Source organism: Zingiber officinale, chromosome 6B (genome assembly GCF_018446385.1).
Source record: "Zingiber officinale cultivar Zhangliang chromosome 6B, Zo_v1.1, whole genome shotgun sequence".
Taxonomy (NCBI): Eukaryota; Viridiplantae; Streptophyta; class Magnoliopsida; order Zingiberales; family Zingiberaceae; genus Zingiber; species Zingiber officinale.
In genome coordinates, this window is record NC_055996.1 from 11,248,130 (window position 1) to 11,271,519 (window position 23,390).

The 23,390-nt window shown below is 44.5% G+C and overlaps 1 protein-coding gene across 2 annotated transcripts; it reads left to right on the plus strand.

The window, feature by feature from the left end:
* The first annotated feature begins 16,479 nt into the window (after positions 1–16,479).
* Positions 16,480–22,308, plus strand: LOC121991964 (probable galacturonosyltransferase 9). 2 transcript variants are annotated; one of them, XR_006114786.1, is made up of 3 exons: positions 16,480–17,883; positions 21,637–21,743; positions 21,834–21,975. XR_006114786.1 is itself a non-coding variant. In XM_042546051.1 (2 exons), the coding sequence occupies exons 1-2, from the start codon at positions 16,618–16,620 to the stop codon at positions 22,110–22,112; spliced, it is 1,545 nt and encodes a 514-aa protein (XP_042401985.1). In that variant the 5' UTR covers positions 16,483–16,617; the 3' UTR covers positions 22,113–22,308. The 2 variants fall into 2 exon arrangements, 1 of the variants encoding a protein (XP_042401985.1); XM_042546051.1 differs by lacking the exon at positions 21,637–21,743 and having other exon boundaries at positions 16,483–17,883; positions 21,834–22,308.
* The last annotated feature ends 1,082 nt before the right edge of the window (positions 22,309–23,390 follow it).

The following is a 23,390-nucleotide window of genomic DNA, read 5'->3' on the forward strand; positions in this document are numbered from 1 at the left end:
ATCCACCCTGCCCGACCGGAGGCCACGACTTTCATAGCATCCGACCTGGAGGCAAGGCAGAAGGAGGAGCTGATCAAATGTCTCCAACAAAACTGCGACGTCTTTGCTTGGTCGACTCACGAGTTGCCGGGGGTCTCGCCGAGCGTAGCGCAGCACGAGCTTCATGTCGGACAGGACACCCGGCCAGTGAAGCAAAGGAAGAGGGACTTCAGTGCTGAACAGAATGTCATCATCCGAGCGGAAGTAGAGAAGCTCCTGGAGGCCGGCCACATACGGGAGGTACAATTCCCAAGCTGACTTGCAAATGTGGTACTAATCTCCAAGTCGGGCAACAAATGGAGGGTCTGCATCGACTTCTGGGACCTGAACAAGGCATGCCCAAAGGATTTCTACCCTTTACCCCGGATCGATCAACTAGTAGACTCTACCGCCGGGTGCGAGCTGATATGCATGCTGGATGTCTATCAGGGTTACCACCAGGTGCCGCTTGCCCGAGAAGACCAAGAGAAAGTCAGCTTCGTCACCGCAAACGACACTTACTGTTACAACATGATGCCGTTCGGGTTAAAGAATGCTGGCACAACATATCAACGGCTGATGAACAAAGTGTTCCGGGGGTAGATCGGGCACAACTTGGAGGTCTACGTAGACGATATACTCATCAAATCACTCCGAGCGGCAGATCTTTGCAAAGATATAGAGGAAACCTTCCAGACACTAAGGAAGTACGGAGTCAAGCTGAACCCACAAAAGTGTTTATTCGGAGCAAAAGGAGGGCGTTTCCTGGAATACATTGTCACCGAGCGGGGTATTGAGGCAAACCCTAGCAAGGTTAAAGCACTGCAAGATATGACGCCCCCCAGAAATCTGAGGGAAGTTCAACGTCTTACCGGTCGGATAATGGCTCTATCGCGATTCATCTCTAGAACGGCCGACCGGAGTCTCCCTTTCTTCAAGATCCTGCGAAGAGCTACAAAATTCTAATGGGACGAGGAGTGCGATCGGGCGTTCGAGGAGCTGAAGATATACCTGAATTCTTTACCTGTGCTGGCTAAGCCAAGCGTAGGTGAGCCGCTCCGCATATACCTGTCCTCCATGGAGCATGCTGTCAGCTCGGCGCTGGTGAAAGGAAGCGAAGAGCAGCCCGTGTATTTCCCGAGTCACATTTCAAAAGATGCCGAGTCTCGCTACACTGGCCTCGAGAAGCTTGCGTTCGCTTTAGTTCTCACCGCTCGTAGACTCCGCCCGTATTTCTTGGCGCATACGATCATCGTTATGACAAATAGCCCGCTGGGAAGAGTGCTCCTGAATCCAGAGGCATCCGGGCGGCTCATCAAATGGACGATGGAGCTCAGTGAATTCGACATTCAGTATCAAGCCCGTTCGGCGATTAAGGCGCAGTCCTTGGAAGATTTTGTAACGGAGGTACACAATCCTGAGCCCGAAGCTTCGTGGAAAGTATTTGTGGACGGGTCATCCACCCAGCTCGGTAGCGGAATTGGTATTCTGCTGCTTTCTCCTCAAGAAGAGCGGATGCATCTATCCGTCCGTCTGGATTACCAGGCAACAAATAATGAGGCGGAATATGAGGCCCTCATAGCCGGCCTACAGGCCGCGCGACATGTGGGAGCCCGCCGGGTGATACTGTATTCTGACTCCCAATTGGCTGCTCAGCAACTCTCAGGGTCCTTCGAGATAAACAACGCAAGGCTCCGGCTCTACGCGGAGGCCTTTGAAAAGCTCAGAACTAACTTCATCGAGGTTGTCATACAGAAGATCCCTCGAGCCGAGAACCAGTCAGCAGACGAATTAGCTAAGCTCGCTAGCTCAATATCGCCGATCGTCATCCAACAACCAATTGAGCAGGTGTCCTTAGTGGAGCACATCGACCGGATGGAAGACCTCACATTCCCGAGCGATTGGAGAACAACCATAATAAAATTTTTATGTTCGGAGGTCACGCCGTCCGATCGGGAGGAAGCCCAACTATTGAGGAGAAGAGCCGGCCGGTTCACACTCATTGGGGACCAGTTTTACAAAAAGGCGTTCTCCCGCCCGCTGCTGAAGTGTGTCAGCTCGGAAGATGCAGAATATATTCTCCAGGAAGTACATCAAGGATCTTGCGGAGGTCATCCGGGCAGACGATCGTTGGCTAGGAAGATCCTGCTGGCCGGATACTTCTGGTCAACTCTACAGGAAGACGCCACTTGGACCGTCGCCACATGCCTTTCCTGTCAGAAGTTCCACAGCTTCTCCCATAGGCCAACGGAGAGGATGAAGGCATCTACTGTGTCCTGCCCGTTCGACCAGTGGGGTATGGATATAGTGGGACCTTTCCCTATAGCGACGGGGCAGCGGAGGTTTTTATTAGTGGCGGTCGACTATTTTTCCAAGTGGGTCGAAGCCGAACCACTGGCCAAAATAACCGAGCAGATGGTCAAGAAGTTCATCTGGCAGCACATAATTTGTCGATTTGGCATTCCTCGTCGGCTCATTTCGGATAACGGGCGGCAGTTCGTTGATCAGCAGCTCGGAGAATGGTGCAAGGGATACGACATCGAACAACACTTCACTTCCGTGGCGTATCCTCAGAGCAACGGTCAAGTCGAGGTAGTCAATCCGGAGATCCTGCGAATGCTTCAGGTTCGGCTCGATCACATGGGAGGAAGCTGGGTGGACGAGTTGCCTGGCGTGCTATGGGCCATTCGCACAACCCCAAAGGAGGGAACGAGGGTGACACCGTTCCACTTGGTGTACGGGGGCGAGGCGGTCGTCCCAGTCGGAGTCGAGTCCGATCGGATCCAGAACTACGATGGGGACAATGCCGATCGGAGACAGTTGGAGCTGGACCTAGTGGACGAGGCGCGAGCTAAAGCAGCCATCCGGCTGATGGCGTACATGCAAAGAATGAAGAAGAATTACAACAGACGTGTAATTCCCAGAGTATTCCAGGTCGACGACCTGGTATGGAAGAAGGTGAAGCCGGTCGGCGATGTGAGCAAGATGGAAGCTCCCTGGGCGGGGCCCTTCAGAGTCGTCGAAAAGCTCCGATCGGGTGCATACTACCTGGAAGATGAGGGTGGACGGCGATTAGAACGACCATGGAGCGCAAACCACCTCCAGCTGTATCGAGCGGGGTAAAATGTGCGCCAGTGTAATTTATTTCATGTATGCTCCATTCGTCTGTATCCTTTGGTTGCAGGAGTAAAAATTAAAAAAGACAAAGGATATGAGCATTTGACACCGAATGGCAAAGCGCCTAGAAGACCGTCGAGCGGCGACGTTAAACTCTAAAGTCGGATCGGCGACTATAAACCCCTCGGCTTGAAGACCGTCGAACGGCAACGTTAAACTCTAGAGTCGGACCGGTGACTATAAACCCCCCGGCTTGAAGACCGTCGAGCGGCGACGTTAAACTCTAGAGTCGGAGCAGCGACATTAAACTCTAGAGTCGGACCGGCGACTATAAACCCCCCGGCTTGAAGACCGTTGAGCGGCGACATTAAACTCTAGAGTCGGATCGACGACTATAAACCCCCCGGCTTGAAGACCATCGAGCGGTCACGTTAAACTCTAGAGTCGGACCGACGACTATAAACCCCCCGGCTTGAAGACCGTCGAGCGGCGACGTTAAATCCCTGAGTCGGACCGGCGACTATTAACTTCCCGGCCCAAGGACTACTGAATACCACTCGGGAGAAATGCGTGCGGAGAAGTAACATTAGCAGAGACAGAATTTTATATTAACGCAGCGTACGAAAACAACACAGTCAAGTAGCTTGAAAGTCAGATTAAAGCGGATAATTGTGACTCGCAAAACGGCGAGCATACAGATATAGTTCAAAACATAAAAACAAAGATAAGCTGAAAACGCTCCTCACTCCAAGGCTTCAAAAATGGGCTCGGGGATGGTTTCTAGCAGACCGGCAAAGTCTTTAGTGTTGGTGCAACCTTAGATCAAGGTTGACCTGGTTGACCTGACTCGAGTTGACCTGACTCGAGTTGTATTTTGATGTTTGACGAGAATAGAAAAGTTCTATTCTGATGTTTGACGAGAGTAGAAAAGTTGTATTCTGATGTTTGACAGAATACAAACTTGGGAGTTTGTGGGTGCAATCTTTGGTCAAGGTTGACCTGGTTGACCCGAAGTGAGTCGACCTGATTCGGGAAATCCTGGTGAGTGAAGCCAGGTGAAAGTCCTGGTGAGTGAAGCCAGGCAAGGGAAAGTCCTGGTGAGTGAAACCAGACAGTTGGAAAGTTCTGGTGAGTGAAGCCAGGCAAGGGAAATCCAGATAGGTCAAGGTTGACCAGACATCTGGTGAAAAGTCCAAGCAGGGAGCTTGGCACAAGAAAAGTCCAAGTATGGAGACTTGGCACGGAAAAGTCCAAGCAGGGAGCTTGGCACGAGAAAAGTCCAAGTATGGAGACTTGGCACGGAAAAGTCCAAGCAGGGAGCTTGGAACGGGAAAAGTCCAAGTATGGAAACTTGGCATGGGAAGTCGGAGAGGGCTTGGGAGCTCGTTCTCCGAACTGTGGTCAGAGAGAGCTCGATAGCTCGTTCTCTGGACCGGATGGAGTCGGAGAGGGCTCGGTAGCTCGTTCTCCGGACTAGGTCAGAGAGGGCTCGGTAGCTCGTTCTCAGGACCAGGTAGGGTTTAGGGCTGGGAGCTCTAAACCTGGATCGGTCTAGTGACCGATCCAAGATCCCTTATCGATTCCTGAATCGGGACCCGAAATTCTGTATGTTTATTTTGATATGAAGCCAATCGTTAATCATCTGAAAAAGAAGATCGGGAGAAGAAGATGGACAACGATCCACCTCTGCTCGATCGGTCCACAGACCGATCGAGCAGGGCACAGAAAAGCGTGCTGATCGGTCTGGGGATCGATCAGCATAGGTCCTGATCGGTCCCAAGACCGATCAGAGAAGGTCTGGACCGATCAGGGTGGAGCCTGATCGGTCCAGCTCTAGCCGTTGAGTCACAACGGCTAGATTTCTGCTGTGTCTTATGCCCTCTTCACAGGTTCGCAGGTTCAGGGATATAAAGGGGTCGAGTGCCTCTACAGTAAAAAAGCCTCTCTTTTCTTTCTGATCTTACTGCAATCAGAGCTTTTTCGTGGAAGCTTCCTTCGGCTGGTTCCTGCTGTTGTAGGTGTTTCGTGAAGTTGCTGCTTCATCCAGTCGACGAGAAGGCAAGCTGTGTTTTTACATTCTTACTGCCTTTGTATTGTGTTGTATCTTTGTACTCCTATCTTGCTGTTGCAAGAAGTTTGTGGCGAGGTTTCTCCACCCAGAAGGAGTTTCTATTAGCCGATTTTCCGGGGTCTCATCCACCGACGGATTGATAGGCTTCGTCCACCTTACGGACACGCCGAGGAGTAGGAGTATCATCTCCGAACCTCGTTACATCATCGTGTTTGAGGTTTGATCTTCTCCACTTTCGTTTCTACATTATATTTCCGCTGCGCTAACCTAAATTGTAGGAAGAAACGATAATTTGAGGTCGGCTATTCACACCCCCCCTCTCTAGCCGCTATCCGAAGGTCCTAACAAGTGGTATCAGAGCAAGGTTGCTCTTCGTCGGATTAACACCCAAGGGAGCACAAGCTAGAGAATGGATGGATTTGGAGAAGACGTCACGATTCCACCCTTCTACGATCGCGACGACTTCGCGTTTTGGAAGATAAGAATGAAGTACTTGCTTATGACTAACTTAGTTAATTGGAATTGTGTACAAGTAGATTTTATTCCTCCAAGGGATGAAGAAGGAGAAATTCTTAAAAAGAAGAGGTGGACGAAGGAACAAATCCACCAATCCGTAATCAACGACGAGGTAATGAAAATTTTTGAATTCTCATTACCTAACGATATCTTGTGTAAGATAGGTGGTTACAACAATGCCAAGGAATTGTGGAACAACTTGGCCAAGTTCCATGAGGGAAGCTCCAATTCAAGTCATGAAGGGGAGTCAAGTGAGTCAAGTAGCTCACTTCATGGAGGTAAGGAATTAGAAGTTGAGGGCTACTCAACATCTAAGGAAGAAGAGGAGGAGAGTTCTTCTTCAAGATTGGAGCAAGAAGAAGAAGCTTCTACCTCCGGAAGGGATGAAGGAGAAAGCTCATATCCACCCTCAACACTAGGTAACTCAAGCAATTTAATTTCTTGTAAATTACATATAATCTGCTTTGAGTGTAGGGAATATGGACATTACAAGAGTAAGTGTCCAAGGAGGATTAGGAAGACTCCACCGGCGCCAAAGGTCAAGAAAGCCGGAGTCCCGATACGCAAGGGTAAGGAGCACGTGGTGTGCTTCCAATGCAAGCGAAGGGGACACTATAGGAGTCAATGTCCGAGGGGGAGGCAATCTCACAAGGACAAGAGACCGAGCACGTCTATAGGGGGAGCTAAGGCAAACCCTAAGGTAATCTCTAAGGTACATTCTTGCAATTCTAGTAGGATGCATGCTAGTAGCCTTATTGCTATTGTCAATAATAATAAACATGATAACTATAGTAACCGATACACGTGCTTAGGTGCCAAACATGTTAGCCTAGATAAGGACAATACTAGAAAAACCAACCCTAGAATTAACTCATCTAAGGTTAAGGAAAACCTAGGTAGGAATCCCAAAACAACTAGACATATGCCTAGGTATACCTCAAAGAAAAATGACAAATTAAAACTTGAGGTATTAGAAAAGGAAAATCAAGTCTTGAGGTCAAGACTTGACAACTTAGAAAAGACCCTTAAGAATTTAGAGAAGTCAACTCAAGGGTCTAAGAGTCAGAAATCAAAGCCCAGGAACATGAGAGGTTTGGGTCACAAACCTAAGACTCAAGTGGTCAAGCCCACTTATCATAATGTTCCATTCGATTATGGAACAAGACCTAGGGCTAGAAAAATCATCACTAAGGTCACAAGGGGAGTCACCCCTAGAGTTGATCTTGATGAGTCCCAAATGACCAAGGCTTTAAAGCCTAGGAGGGTCATTAGGAGGGTTGCTATGGAAGTCATCCCTAGTGAATATTTAGTGAACCCAATGAGCTCCAATAGGTATTGGGTTCCTAAGAGCGTGATTCCATCACGCTAGATGGTTTAGGGTGTGCCAACCTTACTTGAATAGGTAGTTAACCTAATCATGGCAAAAGGTGGCACTTCAGGAATTTTCAAGGTGTAATCAAGCCTTGAAAATGAAATGGAAAGTTATTCCTAAGGTGATTAGGATGTGCCAATCACATTTGAGGAGTTTTATAGAGTCAATCTAATTGGCACATAGTGATCTAAAAATCTTTGGTATATGATTTTAGGTCTATTACACTTAGGAATATAGAACCTATGACAAAATGATCAAAACTATCAAAAATGGCAACTAAGGCTAGAATTAGGTATCTTCTATACCTTTACATGTTATTTGCCATATATTGTTTGCCATATGCCATGTCATGACATCATATTTAATTTATTATCATTTGAAATGTCATGATAATGCTTAGGTTAGTTATATGTCATGCTTTATTTAAGTTTCATACTTTATGACATGACATCATGACATTGGCACATGTTTTCACTTATGATATTATTTTATGCCATGTCATCATCTCTTGCATTTATGATCAATTAAATTGATTTAAGGATAAAAACTCAATTTGATATGGAAATCAAATTGTTGTCTAGAAAATGCATGAGAACTTAGCTTAAGATGACCTAAACCCATATCTCACATCAAAATTGACTTGGATGTGTTTGATACACCTTAGATGTGTGTGAGATATTAGGATTATGAGTTAGGATCAAGGTGCATAGCTCTTGTACCTAGATGAGCCTAGTTCGTAATTGAGGATCATAGGGAAAGCTTGTGTACAAGTCATGTACATTTAGCCCTAAGATTGTGGTCCTAAATTGAATGGTTTAAAATCATTTCAAAATTGATTTGAAAAACCTTGATGAAGTTTTTCTAGTGATAGCATTCATCATTGAGCAAGTTGATACAAAGATGGATTAACCTTGAGCTATTTCAACGTTTTTCGAACTTTGTATCAAGATTTGAAAATGAAAGTTATTTTCATAGAAAACTATTTTTCCATGATAATATATATTATGAGGAATGTATCCTCAAAAGTTTACAATTTTTGAAATTTTTTGTGATTTTTTAGGGGTTTCTGAATTTCGGGAGAAAAATCAGAAATCTCTATCAGAGATTTGTGGACCGATCAGAGGGGATGCTGATCGGTCCAGGGAGGTCTGGATCGGTCACTGGACCGATCCAGGGAAGTGTGGATCGGTCTGGTGACCGATCCAGTGAGGTCTGACCGGTCTGGTGACCGATCAGAGAGTGCCAAAATGCTGATTTTCGACTGTGTTGTCTGAAATTTCAGCTAAAAGTTAAAACACAGTTTGTGTTTTGGATTTCTAAAGGGTTGAAACTCTCCAAGACATTGTTGGTGCAATGGTTAAGGGGGAGTTGACCTTTAGGGGGAGTTTTACCTATTAGTCAAGGGGGAGTTGACTTTTAGGGGGAGTTTTTACTCTAAAGACTTAAGTGATATGGGATTATCACTAAGTTGATTGTTGACTTTAGTATCAAGGGGGAATTTAAGGGTTTCAATGAAAGGTATGAGACTTTCATTAGGAAGAAACTCTTGACCTTGATTCACTCTTTTTGATGTGTGTCAAAAAGGGGGAGAATGGGAGAATGTCCAAAGAATGTTCAAGGAAGAACATTAGAGTTTGGGGAGAATGTTCAAGGAAGAACATTGGAAAACCTAAGTTAGGTTATCGGGTTAACCTAACTTGATTATGGTTTTTGTCAAACATCAAAAAGGGGGAGATTGTTGGTGCAACCTTAGGTCAAGGTTGACCTGACTCGAGTTGACCTGACTCGAGTTGTATTTTGATGTTTGACGAGAATAGAAAAGTTCTATTCTGATGTTTGACGAGAGTAGAAAAATTGTATTCTGATGTTTGACAGAATACAAACTTGGGAGTTTGTGGGTGCAATCTTTGGTCAAGGTTGACCTGGTTGACCCGAAGTGAGTCGACCTGATTCGGGAAATCCTGGTGAGTGAAGCCAGGTGAAAGTCCTGGTGAATGAAGCCAGGCAAGGGAAAGTCCTGGTGAGTGAAACCAGGCAGTTGGAAAGTTCTGGTGAGTGAAGCCAGGCAAGGGAAATCCAGATAGGTCAAGGTTGACCAGACATCTGGTGAAAAGTCCAAGCAGGGAGTTTGGCACGAGAAAAGTCCAAGTATGGAGACTTGGCACGGAAAAGTCCAAGCAGGGAGCTTGGCACGGGAAAAGTCCAAGTATGGAAACTTGGCATGGGAAGTCGGAGAGGGCTTGGGAGCTCGTTCTCCGAACTGTGGTCAAAGAGGGCTCGGTAGCTCGTTCTCTGGACCGGATGGAGTCAGAGAGGGCTCGGTAGCTTGTTCTCCGGACTAGGTCAGAGAGGGCTCGGTAGCTCGTTCTCAGGACCAGGTAGGGTTTAGGGCTGGGAGCTCTAAACCTGGATCGGTCTGGTGACCGATCCAGTGATACGTTGGTTGACTGATCGGTCTGGTGACCAATCAGTAACCAAACAGTGTGTTTCTGTGAATTACCTGATTGGTCTGGTGACCGATCAGTAATCATACAGAAGCGAAGAAGATCGAGAGAAGAAAGAGGGGGATCGGTTTGTGGACCGATCCACCTGAGTCCTGATCGGTCCATAGACCGATCAGAGAGTTGGGCAACTCTCTGTGAAGCGTGCTGATCGGTCTGGGGACCGATCAGCATAGGTCCTGATCGGTCCCCAAGACCGATCAGAGAAGGTCTGGACCGATTAGGGTGGAGCCTGATCGGTCCAGCTCTAGCCGTTGAGTCACAACGACTAGATTTCTGCTGTGTCTTATGCCCTCTTCACAGGTTCGCAGGTTCAGGGATATAAAGGGGTCGAGTGCCTCTACAGTATAAAAAAACTGCCTCTCTTTTCTTTCTGATCTTACTGCAATCAGAGCTTTGCTGAGCTCTCATTTTCCTGAAGCTTCGTGGAAGCTTCCTTCGGCTGGTTCCTGCTGTTGTAGGTGTTTCGTGAAGTTGCTGCTTCATCCAGTCAACGAGAAGGCAAGCTGTGTTTTTACATTCTTACTGCCTTTGTATTGTGTTGTATCTTTGTACTCCTATCTTGCTGTTGCAAGAAGTTTGTGGCGAGGTTTCTCCACCCAGAAGGAGTTTCTATTACCGGTTTTCCGGGGTCTCATCCACCGACGGATTGATAGGCTTCGTCCACCTTACGTACACGCCGAGGAGTAGGAGTATCATCTCCGAACCTCGTTACATCATCGTGTTTGAGGTTTGATCTTCTCCACTTTCGTTTCTACATTATATTTCCGCTGCGCTAACCTAAATTGTAGGAAGAAACGATAATTTGAGATCGGCTATTCACACCCCCTCTCTAGCCGCTATCCGAAGGTCCTAACATTTAGGAGGGATGGAGGCCGTCTCCGGAAGTTGGCCCTTAGCCTTCAGATAAACCGTTGTCGCCCGGATGGCTTCCTCAAAAGCTAGAACTAGCCGATCGCTAAACTTCTCGCCAAATTCGTCCGAGCGGAGATAGTTTTGTTTCATCACCTCAAAGCGGCCTGATTCACCGTTTTGATATTCCTTTAGCGCAGCTCGGGAAGCGTCAAGAGTGTCTTGGAGATCATTCTTGTCTCCTTGAAGTTTAACTTCAGCGGTCGATCGGCCCTCCTGCTCAGCAGATAGCAGATCACCCAATTCGCTCGGGCCTGCACAGTCTTTGCCTCTAAATCGGAGATGACCCTATTTTTTCTATTGGTCGCTAGCTTCATCTCCTGGTCGTGAGACTTGACCTGGGCTTCAAGTCCAGCTACCCTGGTCTCCAGGCCAAAGGACCAGTGCCGCTCGGCTGCCAGTAATTTCTTCGATTTGTTCAGCTCGACTCGAAGCGTGGCATATGAGGGCCCCTGAGCTGGCACCCCTCCAGAAAGTTGAAGCTTTTTCAATTCTTCCTCCAGTGCAGCCAGACGGTTGCTGACCGCGATGTTCTCTACCTAATTCTGCTCACAGAGGAAATAATATCACGAACGAAGTCAAATAGTCATGTAGTGTGTTAAGAAGTATACCCCGGTAGCTTGCTGCAAGTGGCTGTCGGCGAGCTGACCGGGAGTCATCAAGGCAACGCGGGCCCTCGCATCCTCCCATATCTTGGCAAGCGGTCCGCGGATAGTAATCTGATGCTCAGGGGCAACTGGCCGATCAGCCGCCAGGAGAAATTCTTCTGTTGGGAGGTGGAGGACGACCTTAACCACTCGACGGCCGCTCAGATCAGATTGAGCTGAGGTTGCGCGCCCGTATGACTCGCCGAGCGGGATAGATATTATACCAGAACGCCTAAGCTGAAGGGGAGCCCGTGGCTGGGAACTGACGGGCGGCGCTCCAAGGGAAGTCACCGGCAGATCAAGCTGGGAAGGAGTTCGATCCGAAGAAATGACCTTGACTGGAGCAGGGGCCGGGGCGATTGCTACAGAAGGGGCGCCGGTCGGCTCAGTCACTGGCTCCACAGATGTAGCTGACTGGGTGTGGAGATCCGTCCGGCGCCGTTTGCGTATTATCAGTGGGGAGTCCTCGGTCGAGTGCCCCGCTTCTTCCGATGCTGGTTGTCCGGCAGACGAGATAGCATCACCGATAGGTGGAGTTGCAGGGATCCGAACGGCCGACTCTCCATCCGCAGGAGAAGCTTCTTCGCTTTCACCCTCGTGTGAGCCGACCAGTTCGATGCCTAAATCGGTCATCTCCTTCACGGCTGCCGCCTCCACTTCGGCAGCTTTTAGCTTCATCCGATCAGCAACCTTGGCGCGCCACATGATGTTGACTGCATAAAAGAAGAATAAATCAGTTAGACCAAAAGGAAGGGGGACAAGGAAAATGCTTACCCATGCTGCTCGGAAGCTTCGTTCTGATCGGGCTCAGTCCAAATATATATAGCACCCCCTCGTGGAGCAGCTTGTTGATGTTAAATCTTTACCCAGCCAGCAATTTGGCTGCGTGAAGGTAATCTGGCTGGCTCTTATATTTACCGAGGTCCGGCAGGCTCGGCACAGTGGTCTGTCATTTAGTGCGGAAGGATGGCCGCTCGGGAAAACGAAGATAGAAATAGTTTTCCTTCCAGTGTTTGTTCGAGGTCGGCATCTTGTCGAAGAAAATGAGACCGATCCGCGATTGGAAGAGAAAAGTACCCCACTCGAACTGTTTGGGATAGTAGAAGTAGTGGAAAGTCTTAGGGACTAAGGGGATGCCGTGCAGCTTAAAGAGGACAACCACCCCGCATAGTAACCTAAAGGAGTTAGGGACGAGTTGGCCGAGCGGGAGGCGGAAATAATTGCACACCTCAAGGATGAACGGATGAATAGGAAAGCGCAGATCGACCACGAACTGATCTCGAAAAAAACAAACAGTGCCGGTCGGAGGGTCGTGTGGCCGATCGGAGGGTGTGGCTAATATCAGTTTATGGTCGGATGGAAGTTCAAAGGTTCGGGTGAAGCTCAGCGCATCCCTCTCATCAAACCAGCTCTCAGTGGTCGTATACCAGAGGCCGGGGGCGAGGTCGGATGGACGAGAAGAACTGGCCATTATCAAGACAAGGAACGATATAGAGGAAGTCTAAGTTTGACGAGTAGAATGGTCAAAACAGTGTCCAAAGGAGCACGAAAACAGCGAGAAGTGCAAAGAAAAGCACAAAGGAACTGAAAGGAAAAGGGCGAAAGGGCCTTACGAAAGATAGGACCGAAGGAGGCGGTGGTGGATCACTAGAAAGTAAAGCAACGAGTTCGCCGGAACGCTGAACGAGAGGAAGCAGAAGCCTTTGGATGCGCACGCGATATCGCGAAGCGGCCGAAGAGGAGATATGCTTATAAACATTGGGCTCGATCAACCGGAACCGTCCGATCCAGGTTACGGGATCTAAGGAGGGGATCTAACCGTCGAATTCGAAAAAACCAAAGGTCACATCAAACCTGACGGCTCGAGTGAACGGTGACGGATGCACGACCACGTGGCGCTCGCTCATGGGTCGCATTTAATGGGCACCATCATGCGAGCATGGTCGTGTGCTCAGCATTAATGACGGTGATTTACACAAATGCCGAGGAGTTTTCTAGGGATAATCAGCGTGACCGCTGCCGGAGCGGCGGGACAACGGCAGGCAAACGAAACTTTCCAAGTACCAACCGGGGACACGTCGAGCGGCGTTGCCTACTTGCATAGTCCTCGGACGGACGGACACTAATCTCGGTGGATGAGTGGCAGACACGCCACCAAGAAGCACAGTCCAGTCAGTCGGACTTAGCGCCTCCTTCGACTAGACTTGAGGGGAAGACATGTGATCCGGTGGTAAGGACGGGGTCCCACGTCGGCGGTGGTCAATGACACGTGGAGATCAAAGGTCAATAGGGGTGGCCCCAAGGTCTTACCGAGCAGATAGAACATCTGACCAGACGGCAGGGTGTCCTCCAGGCCGATTGGAATATAGCTTGACCACAGGTCGAGCTTCCGACGCTTAAGGTAAAGGAGCTTATGGGCCGAGCGGACATATCGCTCGGTCGAAGTACAGATCATTGAGGTGCGATCCCATCTGAGCACAAGACCGAGGATCTTCCCGCTCGGTCCAATACATACACGTACTCGAGTGCTAGGAGCGCCGAGCGGCCAGACCGCTTGGCCCTGGAACCGACAAGAGACGCAAAAAGACGAAAGGGACAGCTGGTAACATCATCCTCGAGATGTCTGCCGCCGACAAGCAGCATGGTCTGCGGCCGGACCGGACAGAGTATAGTACGGTGGAAGTTTCCACTGTCACGTCAGGGATATGCTCGGACAATTGCGGAATGACGTCAGACATACTTTTCTGACACACTCATTTGGAGGTATGTTTGGGGAAGCATGCACGCATCGAGAAGCATGCCCGCGCCTCCCCGGGGTCCTATATAAGGACCCCAAACTTCAACGGAGGTAAGGAGAATTCTCATCACTGTAGCCACAGTTACTCTGCCTCTTTTCTTCTTCGCCTGACTTGAGCGTCGGAGGGTTGTTGCCGGGAACCCCCTCCCGGCTCGGCTTCTTTGCAGGTTCGCCGGAGATCCACTTCACCAGTCGGAGTCAGCGGAGAGCGCCACGCCCCCCAGTGTCTGTCGACTGAACGCTCGGACAGGATCACGGTCAAAATCGATTGATGGATCTAGAGAACTCAAAATGACATGAAATTATTTCTTATATGTTCTTCTAATTCTCTTGATTATAAAAATGTTTTATCAATTTGACCCAATATATTGAGAGCATTAATTTTTTTAACACGAATGTATTTGAAAAACTAATTCGTGTTAAAAAAAATACTACTCTCAATATATTAGGTTAAATTAATATTTGAGGGCATGAATATAATCATAAGAACTAGACGAACTCATAGAATCTAGTTTCACGTCATACTAGGCTCTCTATATACATCAATGCATTTTTGCTGAAACTTTTTAGGTTCACTCAACCAAAATCGATTGATGGACCTAGAGTGCTTGGAATGACGTGAAACTATGTCATATGAGTTTATCTAGTTCTTATGATTATATTTATCCACTCAAACATCAATTTAACCTAATATATGAGAATAGTAATTTTTTGAATACGAATATATCTGAAAAATATAATTTGTGTTCAAAAAATTACTGCTCTTACTATATTAGGTAAATTGACGTTTGAGTGCATTTGTACAATAAGGAGAATAAGATGAGCATATAAGAACTGATTTCGTGTCATTTTGAGATCTCTAGGTTTATCAGCCAATTTTTGCCAATTTCAGTCAAAGCCAGCTGATGGACCTAAATATATCGGAATGACTTGAAATCAGTTCTTTTGTGTTTCTCTAGTTTTCTTGATTGTAAAAATGTTATCAAGTATCAATTTGATCTAATATATTAAGAGCAGTAATTTTTTAAATATGAATGTGCCCGAAAAACTAATTCGTGTTTAAAAAATTACCTCTCAATATATCGAGTCAAATTGATATTTTAGGGCATGTATGTAATCATAAGAACAAGACAAACTCGTAGGACTCAGTTTCACGTCATCCTAGGTACTCTAAGTCCATCAATCGATTTTATCCGAATGAACCTATAGAGTTTCAAACAAAATTAGTTGATGAATTTAGAGAGCTCGGAATGATGTGAACCAGGTCCTATGAGTTTGTCTAGTTCTTATGATTATATTCATGCTCTCACATATCAATTTAACCCAATACATTAAGAGTAGTGATTTTTTGAATACAAATTAATTTTTTGGACATATTCATGTTTAAAAATTCACTGCTTTCAATATATTTAGTCAAATTGATGTTTGATAGTATTTTTACAATCAGGATCCTAGATGAATACAAAGAAACTAATTTCATGCTATTTCGAGGTCTCTAGGCCCATTAGACGGTTTTGGTTGAAATCGGCTGATAAACTTGGAGATCTCGAAATGACATGAAATCAATTCTTATATGTTCGTCTAGTTCCCTTGATTATAAAAATACTATCAAATATCAATTTGACATAATATATTGAGAGAAATAATTTTTTAAACATGAATCGATCAAAACTGGCTAAAAAAAAATTCAACTTGACTGGAAATAGTAGCAAAGGCAAAAATGGAAGTGGATACATGATTTGATCATTTATAAACTACCCTACGTAATTCAGTAAAAGCATGGTAGTCACACTTTAATTTTTTTTTATTAAAAAGGTGCTCTACCCCACTATGTATTATGTCCTCCAATACTATTCATATTATTATTTTCCATCTAAATCCTAAGTCAGTCACGTTGCTATGGTTTCACAACTGCTATATATATTGTAACAATTATGATTTCATAACTGCTTGCTTAACCTATTAAAAATATTCGTATTATAGTAGCTATAAAACCTTAACTATTACAATTATTATAATAATTACAAAACTATAACTACTATAAGATATTTAACTTGTTTATCTAACATTCACAATATGTATTGTAGTGCTTATAAAACCGTAATTACTATAATATGTATAGCAATTATAAATTTTTTTTAACGTGTATGACTGATTCAGAGTTTAGGAGGAAGATAATAATAGAACTAATATTGAATATTACTGAGGGTAGTTGGATAATTTTATGCACTTGAATCATGGTGTGGGGCATTTTTTTTATAAAAAATTAAAATGAATAATTTGGTTTGATTTTTCCCCCCCCTAAAATCAACATTACATGCATTAGAACTGTTATTTTATTTCCACTAATATATTGTATAAATGAATACTACAAATTAAAAAGATTACTCAATAATTTTTTTTAAAATAATAACATTATTTTGTAAAACATTTATATTATTATTATTATTATTATTATTATTGACACATGGACAGTTTTCTTTATCTTTTAAAGGTCTGTTGCGATAAGATTCAATTAAAATGCTGTTAGTTAGGATTGCACTCATCCGCACTTCTGAATCTGTTTCTGTCGGTGTCCAAAGTTATCGCGTAGAAACCACCTCGAAGTGTGTCACCTATTCGACAGATCTGGTCGATTCCATCGTCCATCGCTAGCCACTTCGGGCATGGCCGGAATCCGCCCCGCTCGCCCCTCCGCCAGCCTCCGCTCCTTCTTCTCCTACAAGGTCTTTGCCTCCGCCCTCTTCACCCTCCTCTTCCTTGCCGCCCTCTCCGCCTTCCTCTCCTCCCCTTCACCCCCCTCCCGCTATTCGCCCACCTCCGCCCTCCGCGGTCGATTCCTCGCCTCCGACCCCCTCCGAGCCCGCGTCGACCTGATCTACCGCCAGGCCGCCGACCACTCCTTCCTCGTCACTGCCTACGCCGCCTACGCCCGCCGACTCAAACTCGACTCCTCCCGCCAGCTTCGCGTATTCGAGGGCCTCACCGATTCCCTCTCTGACCTCTCCCTCCGACTCGAAGGCACCGTCTTCGACGATGAGGACGCCCTGCGCGCCATCGAGAAAGAGGCCAAGGACCGCGTCAAGTTCGCTCGCCAGCTCGTCGCCGAGTCCAAGGAGGCATTCGATACCCAGATCAAGATCCAGAAGCTTCGCGATACCATTTTTGCCGTCCGCGAGCAGCTCCACCGCGCCAAGAAGCTCGGAGCCCTCGCTGGTTCTATCGCCGCGGGATCCACGCCCAAGAGCCTCCACTGCCTCGCCATGCGCCTCATGGAGGAGAGGATCGCCCATCCCGAGACATACCGCCACGCTGCTGCGGCTGCCCCGGCCGATCCCGAACTCTACCACTACGCCATCTTCTCTGACAATGTCATCGCCGTCTCAGTGGTGGTCAACTCCGCCATCAAGAATGCGAGGGAGCCCTGGAAGCACGTTTTCCACGTCCTCACCGACCCCATGTACCTGGCCGCTATGCAGGTCTGGTTCGTTCGCCGGCCTCCGACTGGCGGTGCCAAGGTGGAGGTGAGGTCTGTCGCCGAGTTTAGGTTCTTGAACGCCTCCTATTCGCCGGTTGTGAGGATGCTGGAGGGTGGGCGGCGGGACCTGTCGGTGCTCCATTACCTGAGGTTCTACCTGCCACAAATGTTCCCTAAGCTGAGGCGGATCGTTCTCCTGGAGGATGATGTGGTGGTGCAGAAGGATCTGGCAGGCCTCTGGAGCGTCGATCTGGATGGGATGGTGAACGGCGCTGTGGAAACGTGCTTCGGGGGTTTCAAGAGGTATAACAGGTACTTGAACTTCTCAAATCCTCTAGTTCAGAACCGGTTCAGCTCGCGGGCGTGTGCTTGGGCCTACGGAGTTAACGTCTTCGACCTTGATGCCTGGAGAAGGGAGAAATGTACTGAGCAATTCCACGAGTACCAGATCCTGGTGAGAATTCCTTCCTTTGAGTGTTTCTGCGCAGCTTCATACTATTTTTATTTGAATTTGGTTCCTTCTTTTTGCTCCTATCAGAACCCTTTTTTCTGCGTGTGGCTCTGATGCACTATATAGCTTTTTTCCTTCCTATGATAGCTGAGATTAAACTTAGATAGTATTTATCGTATTCTGTTTCCGATTGTTCACTTATGTACTTATCTTAGCAATTCATACATCATATGAAACACCAATTTAGTTCCTGGAACATGATTTTTTTTTGCAATAAATTAGAAATTGTATGGCGTTTATTCTTGTCCATCTTATCTAATTATCACACATCAGTTGACTTTGCACAACTCCCAGCTCCTTGAATGATTAAATCTTCGCTTGTCTTTCTCTACTTCTACAACATTTAAGGTTCAACACCTTCTTTATGATTTTAGATAATGTACAACATTCAAGGTGGCAGTTGGACCACCTTGACATCACTTTTCCAATAAGAATATGAGTTCTTCTCTTATCCTTGGAGTGTGTACCACTTGATGTGTACTTGTTTGTTAACATGAAGGCTGACTATTGGATTAAGGTGGATTCAACAAATTGATAATGAGATGGTTGAAGAAGTTTCAAATCTCTCAAGTTTGGGATGAGTTTCGTATTAATGAATTAATGTTGCTCTACCAAAATTGAACACTAGCACTGCAACTCCTCACATGTGCAACATAAGTGGCTTGGCTATCTCTAGCATTTTGACTCTTATGTTCTAGGTGGCCTCTACATCTTTCAGAGCATCCCTTCTCATACTCACTCTCCATTCTTGAAATGTGTAGCGTGGCTTGCATCACCTGGAGATTTTTATCCAACCCTCATTCTTCATACATAGGCTTGCTTGGCACTCGGTAATCAAACTTTTGTTGCCAACTTTTTATCATCTGACAGCTCGTTCTTCTCAATTAATTCATAGAAAGTGATTGCTTGGCACTTGGTGATGTTTTATCCACATAATGTCTTCATAATGGGATATTATATCCATGGTAGTTACATTGGCAATAGGTTCCTATGTGAGATTGATGACATGTTTCTTCGTTGCCATGGTAGAAGTTAGAGTGATATTAGATTAGACTTTCAGGCCTTCTAAGCAAGATAAGAAAATAGGGAGACATATGATGATGAAGAGACAGATAACCGCAGGGAAAGAAAGAACTAAAATGGTATATTCCCTCTGATTTAAGCTTCTTTAATCTTCATGTCTTACTCCCACATCCTCCTCCGTCAACTAATTTCTTCTTTCCTAAGGTTTTTCTCTCATCCTAATCTCTTATTCTTCTCAACCAACAATAACTGTAAAGAGGAAGAGTGTGAGGAAAAAAAGAGAAGAGGAGGAGGAGATTAGTGAACAAGAAACAGATTGGATTGGGGAAGAGGAAGAGGAAGTAGAAGAAGCATGTGTGGACAATGAAGAAGGCATAGTAAAATGGAGAAGATCAAGAATATTTTATAAGTTTGTTTCACCTTGTAACTTGCATCATATTGCTTAACATGCCTAACACACTGACGGAATGCTTGAAATTGGATGTTCAATCTGTCCGTTCCCATGCTTCCCCAGGTGGTAAGGTTAAAATTTTCAAATCTTTTGTTGAACTTTGATAAATAGATAGCACCTTTTAGAGCTTAATATGATTCTTGGTCATGCTTGAGTATCAATGACTCTCCAGCTAAGTTCAATGCCATTTGGGAGGTTTGATTGGACTTTCTTAGGCTTCAACCTGATATCCAGTTGGTCCCGCACCCTGGCAATGTTGGACTAAGGAGTCATAAGAGAGCAATGAGATCCACCTACTCCATTTTATCCCACATGGTTGTCATAAGTAGTGAAGTTCTAGCTGTCCTTGTATCACGGGACTCATTATTGGATTGAAAGAGATAGGGGGGTGATGAATCTCGCGCGTTTAAATTTTTTTTTTTCTTTTCCTAAAACCAAATCAAAGTTGCAACGGAAAACAAAAAACATAAATACACAGTCGGTTACTTGGTTCGTAGTCCAACGATTACGACTCCAAAGCCCACGATCCCTTGAACCGTTCCGACCAGCCAACCAACTAATCTTCTCCTTCCGAGAATCTCTTGGAGGCGGAGAAAGCCTCGTACAGATGGTATAGAGAATAGGACAACTTGTTACTCTCTACAAATAAAAATATGCAAAAATAAATTTACCAACAACTTAGTAATAGCAATTTGGCATAGGTTGTTGGTTGTCAATGAAGCACTTACGGACGTCGTTTGATCGTAAAGCAGAATCACAAATTTGAAGCTTTGAATGAGAGGATTGATACTAAATCTCGGACCTTGACGCTTCTTTTATAGTCTTCATCTAGTCGACGGGAAAACGCTCAATCGATTGAATCTCTATCAGGCTCCTTTCCATGCTTGCTCCGATATGATCTGATGGATTCCACAAAATCCGGGTTTTTGGTCGACTGAATTTGTTTAGGCAACTGGACCCCAAGGGTTTCCTTTACTGCGTGATCCAATCATATCCGTTTATTTTACATATTGGTTCGGTCGACTGATCCTCTTAATCAGTTAGTTTCCTTATTTACTGAATCTCGATCTTATATGTGCCTGTCTGCCTAGATCGGTTAATCGAACCACCATGTTCGGTTGGCCTAACCCTTCAGTCACCCGGGTCTTTGTTTTTTTTTGCAAAACAAAATTAGGACAGACCTACAAAACAAAGTTAGATAACATATAATATAGATGAGTTATTTAGACAGTTAAGATTGTTTGATCCCGACTTAGAAATATCCGTTGGTTTCTTCAGTCAGATCAAGTGATCAACACCTAAGGTGGCCCTTATAATGATGATTCATCCTTGCCGTTCTTTTCAGAAAAACCATTCCACTCGAGGAGCTTACCTCAACTTATCTGCTAAACATTTGGTCCTCCAGACTTGTTTGGGCTTCCTCTGCTTAGCATCTAATCATTGACTTGCTAGGACTTTCTCGTGACTCGATATCAGGTCCTCGCTTATCCCATCGAGTCTATGTTGCTAGATGTCCAGTCCACTAATCCATCTGGACTTCTTGCCTGGTGTCCTTGATTTGTCGAGACTTTCACTACCTAGTATCCAGTCCACCTGCTAGGACTTTCCGGATTGAGCTACCTGCACACTTGATCAATCCATTCAATCACAACATGATTTAACTCTGAACCTTTGTCAACGTCAAAACATAGGTTCGATTTTGGTGCTCTTTGCACCAACACTCTTTGGCTAAGTGCCTTGACATCCTAAGTTGGATTGCGCTTCCTTGTGCTTCTACAAAGATGATCCTATTGGCAGTATTTTTGATATGTTTCTATTTGAATTGTGAACCTAAAACCACACGTATGACCTCTAGAATGAGTTGTGGGATATAATGATTTTTCCTATTCAAATTGACTCAACATGGTTGTCACATGCTGTTTCCATGCTCTTTTATTTTCCATGTTTCAAGACATAAGGATGTAAAGTCATAATAAGACGACTACAACTATCTTTTATGATCACAGGGAAAACTATGTTAATTTTGACAAGTCTATTTTTAGTCAGCGAAGAATTCCTTTTCTGTGATTTTTTCAGTTAACAACAAACGTATATTTTGTTCTTTTTTTTGTTTTGTTTGTTTACACAAACTGTATGGCAATATTGTTCCTCTAGATTATTGCCCAGGTAGTTTATGCATTTATTATCCGAATTGAATTCTTAGACTGAATTTACTTGGGCAGAAAGATAGTAGTAGGGAGCAGCAAGTGGCACAAAGATTATTTGATTCATGATGGAGCATATGAAATCTTGTGTCTCTTTTCCTCTCCCTCTTATCAGTTTCCACCCAGTAAACCATCCTTTGAACTATAAGCCCATTTCAACATATGTTTCGAATGAATACCTGATTTAGAATTTGTATTAATGCTCACAATGACAGAACGAGGATGGAACTCTTTGGGATCAAGCATCAGTTCTTCCAGCAGGACTAGCCACCTTCTACACTACCACAAAACCACTGGATAAGACATGGCATGTTCTAGGTCTCGGTTATAACCCTAGCATAAGTCTCGACGAGATTCAGAATGCAGCGGTCGTTCATTTCGATGGTAACATGAAACCATGGCTAGATGTGGCCCTAAACCAATACAAGCATCTCTGGACAAAGTATGTCGACAGTGAAATGGATTTTCTCCAACTTTGCAACTTTGGCCTTTAATCAAAAGATGATTCGGAGAATTGATTTAGAGTTAGTACTCAGAAAGGTGCAAGTTATTATAGCATTTATCAATGTTTTCTTTTCTTTTCTTTTTGTCTCTTCCACTTTGTAGATGTATATTTTCTATTGCCATTGATATGTATAACCTCAATTATGAGTAACCACTTGTGCCAACAGGCAACATGTTTCATCATCATCATCATCATCATCATCATGCTGTAAAAGGCTTTGTTCACTAACGAGTCTGTTTGTATAAATTGGTTTCTTACAGTGAAGAATTGCTCGTGCCAGAATAACTTGCTGATTCATATTTTCTGGATAACGAGGTCAGCATTGTATATTTGTATAATTTTTTTTTTCGTGGAAGTAAACTGTGAGAATAATACATGCGGTTAACCTTTTGCCTGGAAAACGTTGATTTGAATGTTAAAGAAATCTTAGTTTTAATTTGATAAGAGCTCCTTTATATTTATTTATTAATAAAAAATTAAAACAAATAAGGTTGAACACACTAATGAGCTCTTTCATTAATATTAATCAACAGATTAAATTTTTAAGTATGAAGTTTTTTTTAAAAATATTTATTTAAATATACATTTTAATATATTTTTATAAATATTTACGGTAATATATCAAACATAAAAAACTCATATATGGGATTAACATTTTCATTGCCAAATTATAAAATGGTTGAGCTCCATTAAAAAAAAAAAAAAGAGATTTAAGTTATTCTTTATATTATGTCAAATCTATATTAGGGATGTAAATGAACCAAGCCGCTCGTGAGTTATTCGAAGCTCGATTCGATAAAAGCTCGTTTGAGCTCGTTTAATGAGGCTCGTTAAGATAAACGAACCAAGCTCAAGCTTTGCAATATTCGGCTCGTTAGCTCGTGAACACGTTCGTTAAGCTCATTAAGTAACTTTTAAATAAAAATAATAATAGTTTTGATATTGAATTTATAGATTTTACACTCTACTTATGAAAAATATAGACAAATATATTAAATTTATTTATTACAATAAAATTATAAATTTTAATAATATTATTATAATTTTCCCTAAATATATAATTTAGTTTTTAATGAATATTTTAATTTATGATTTATATTTATTAAGCTCGTTTAGACTCGATAAAAGCTCGAATAAGCTCGTGAGCCATGAATATATTCGTTAAATAAAGTTCGAGCTCAGTTCGATTATAAACGAGCCAAGCTCAAACATTCAAGAGTTCGGCTCGGCTTGGTTCGATTACACCCCTAATCTATATGATGGTAAT

Bases quoted from the DNA above. Each gene is read 5' to 3' on its own strand.
- LOC121991964 (XM_042546051.1), top strand. From the start codon at position 16,618: ATGGCCGGAATCCGCCCCGCTCGCCCCTCCGCCAGCCTCCGCTCCTTC. The intron at 17,884-21,833 runs GTGAGAATTCCT...TCACAATGACAG, and splicing joins TCCACGAGTACCAGATCCTG to AACGAGGATGGAACTCTTTG.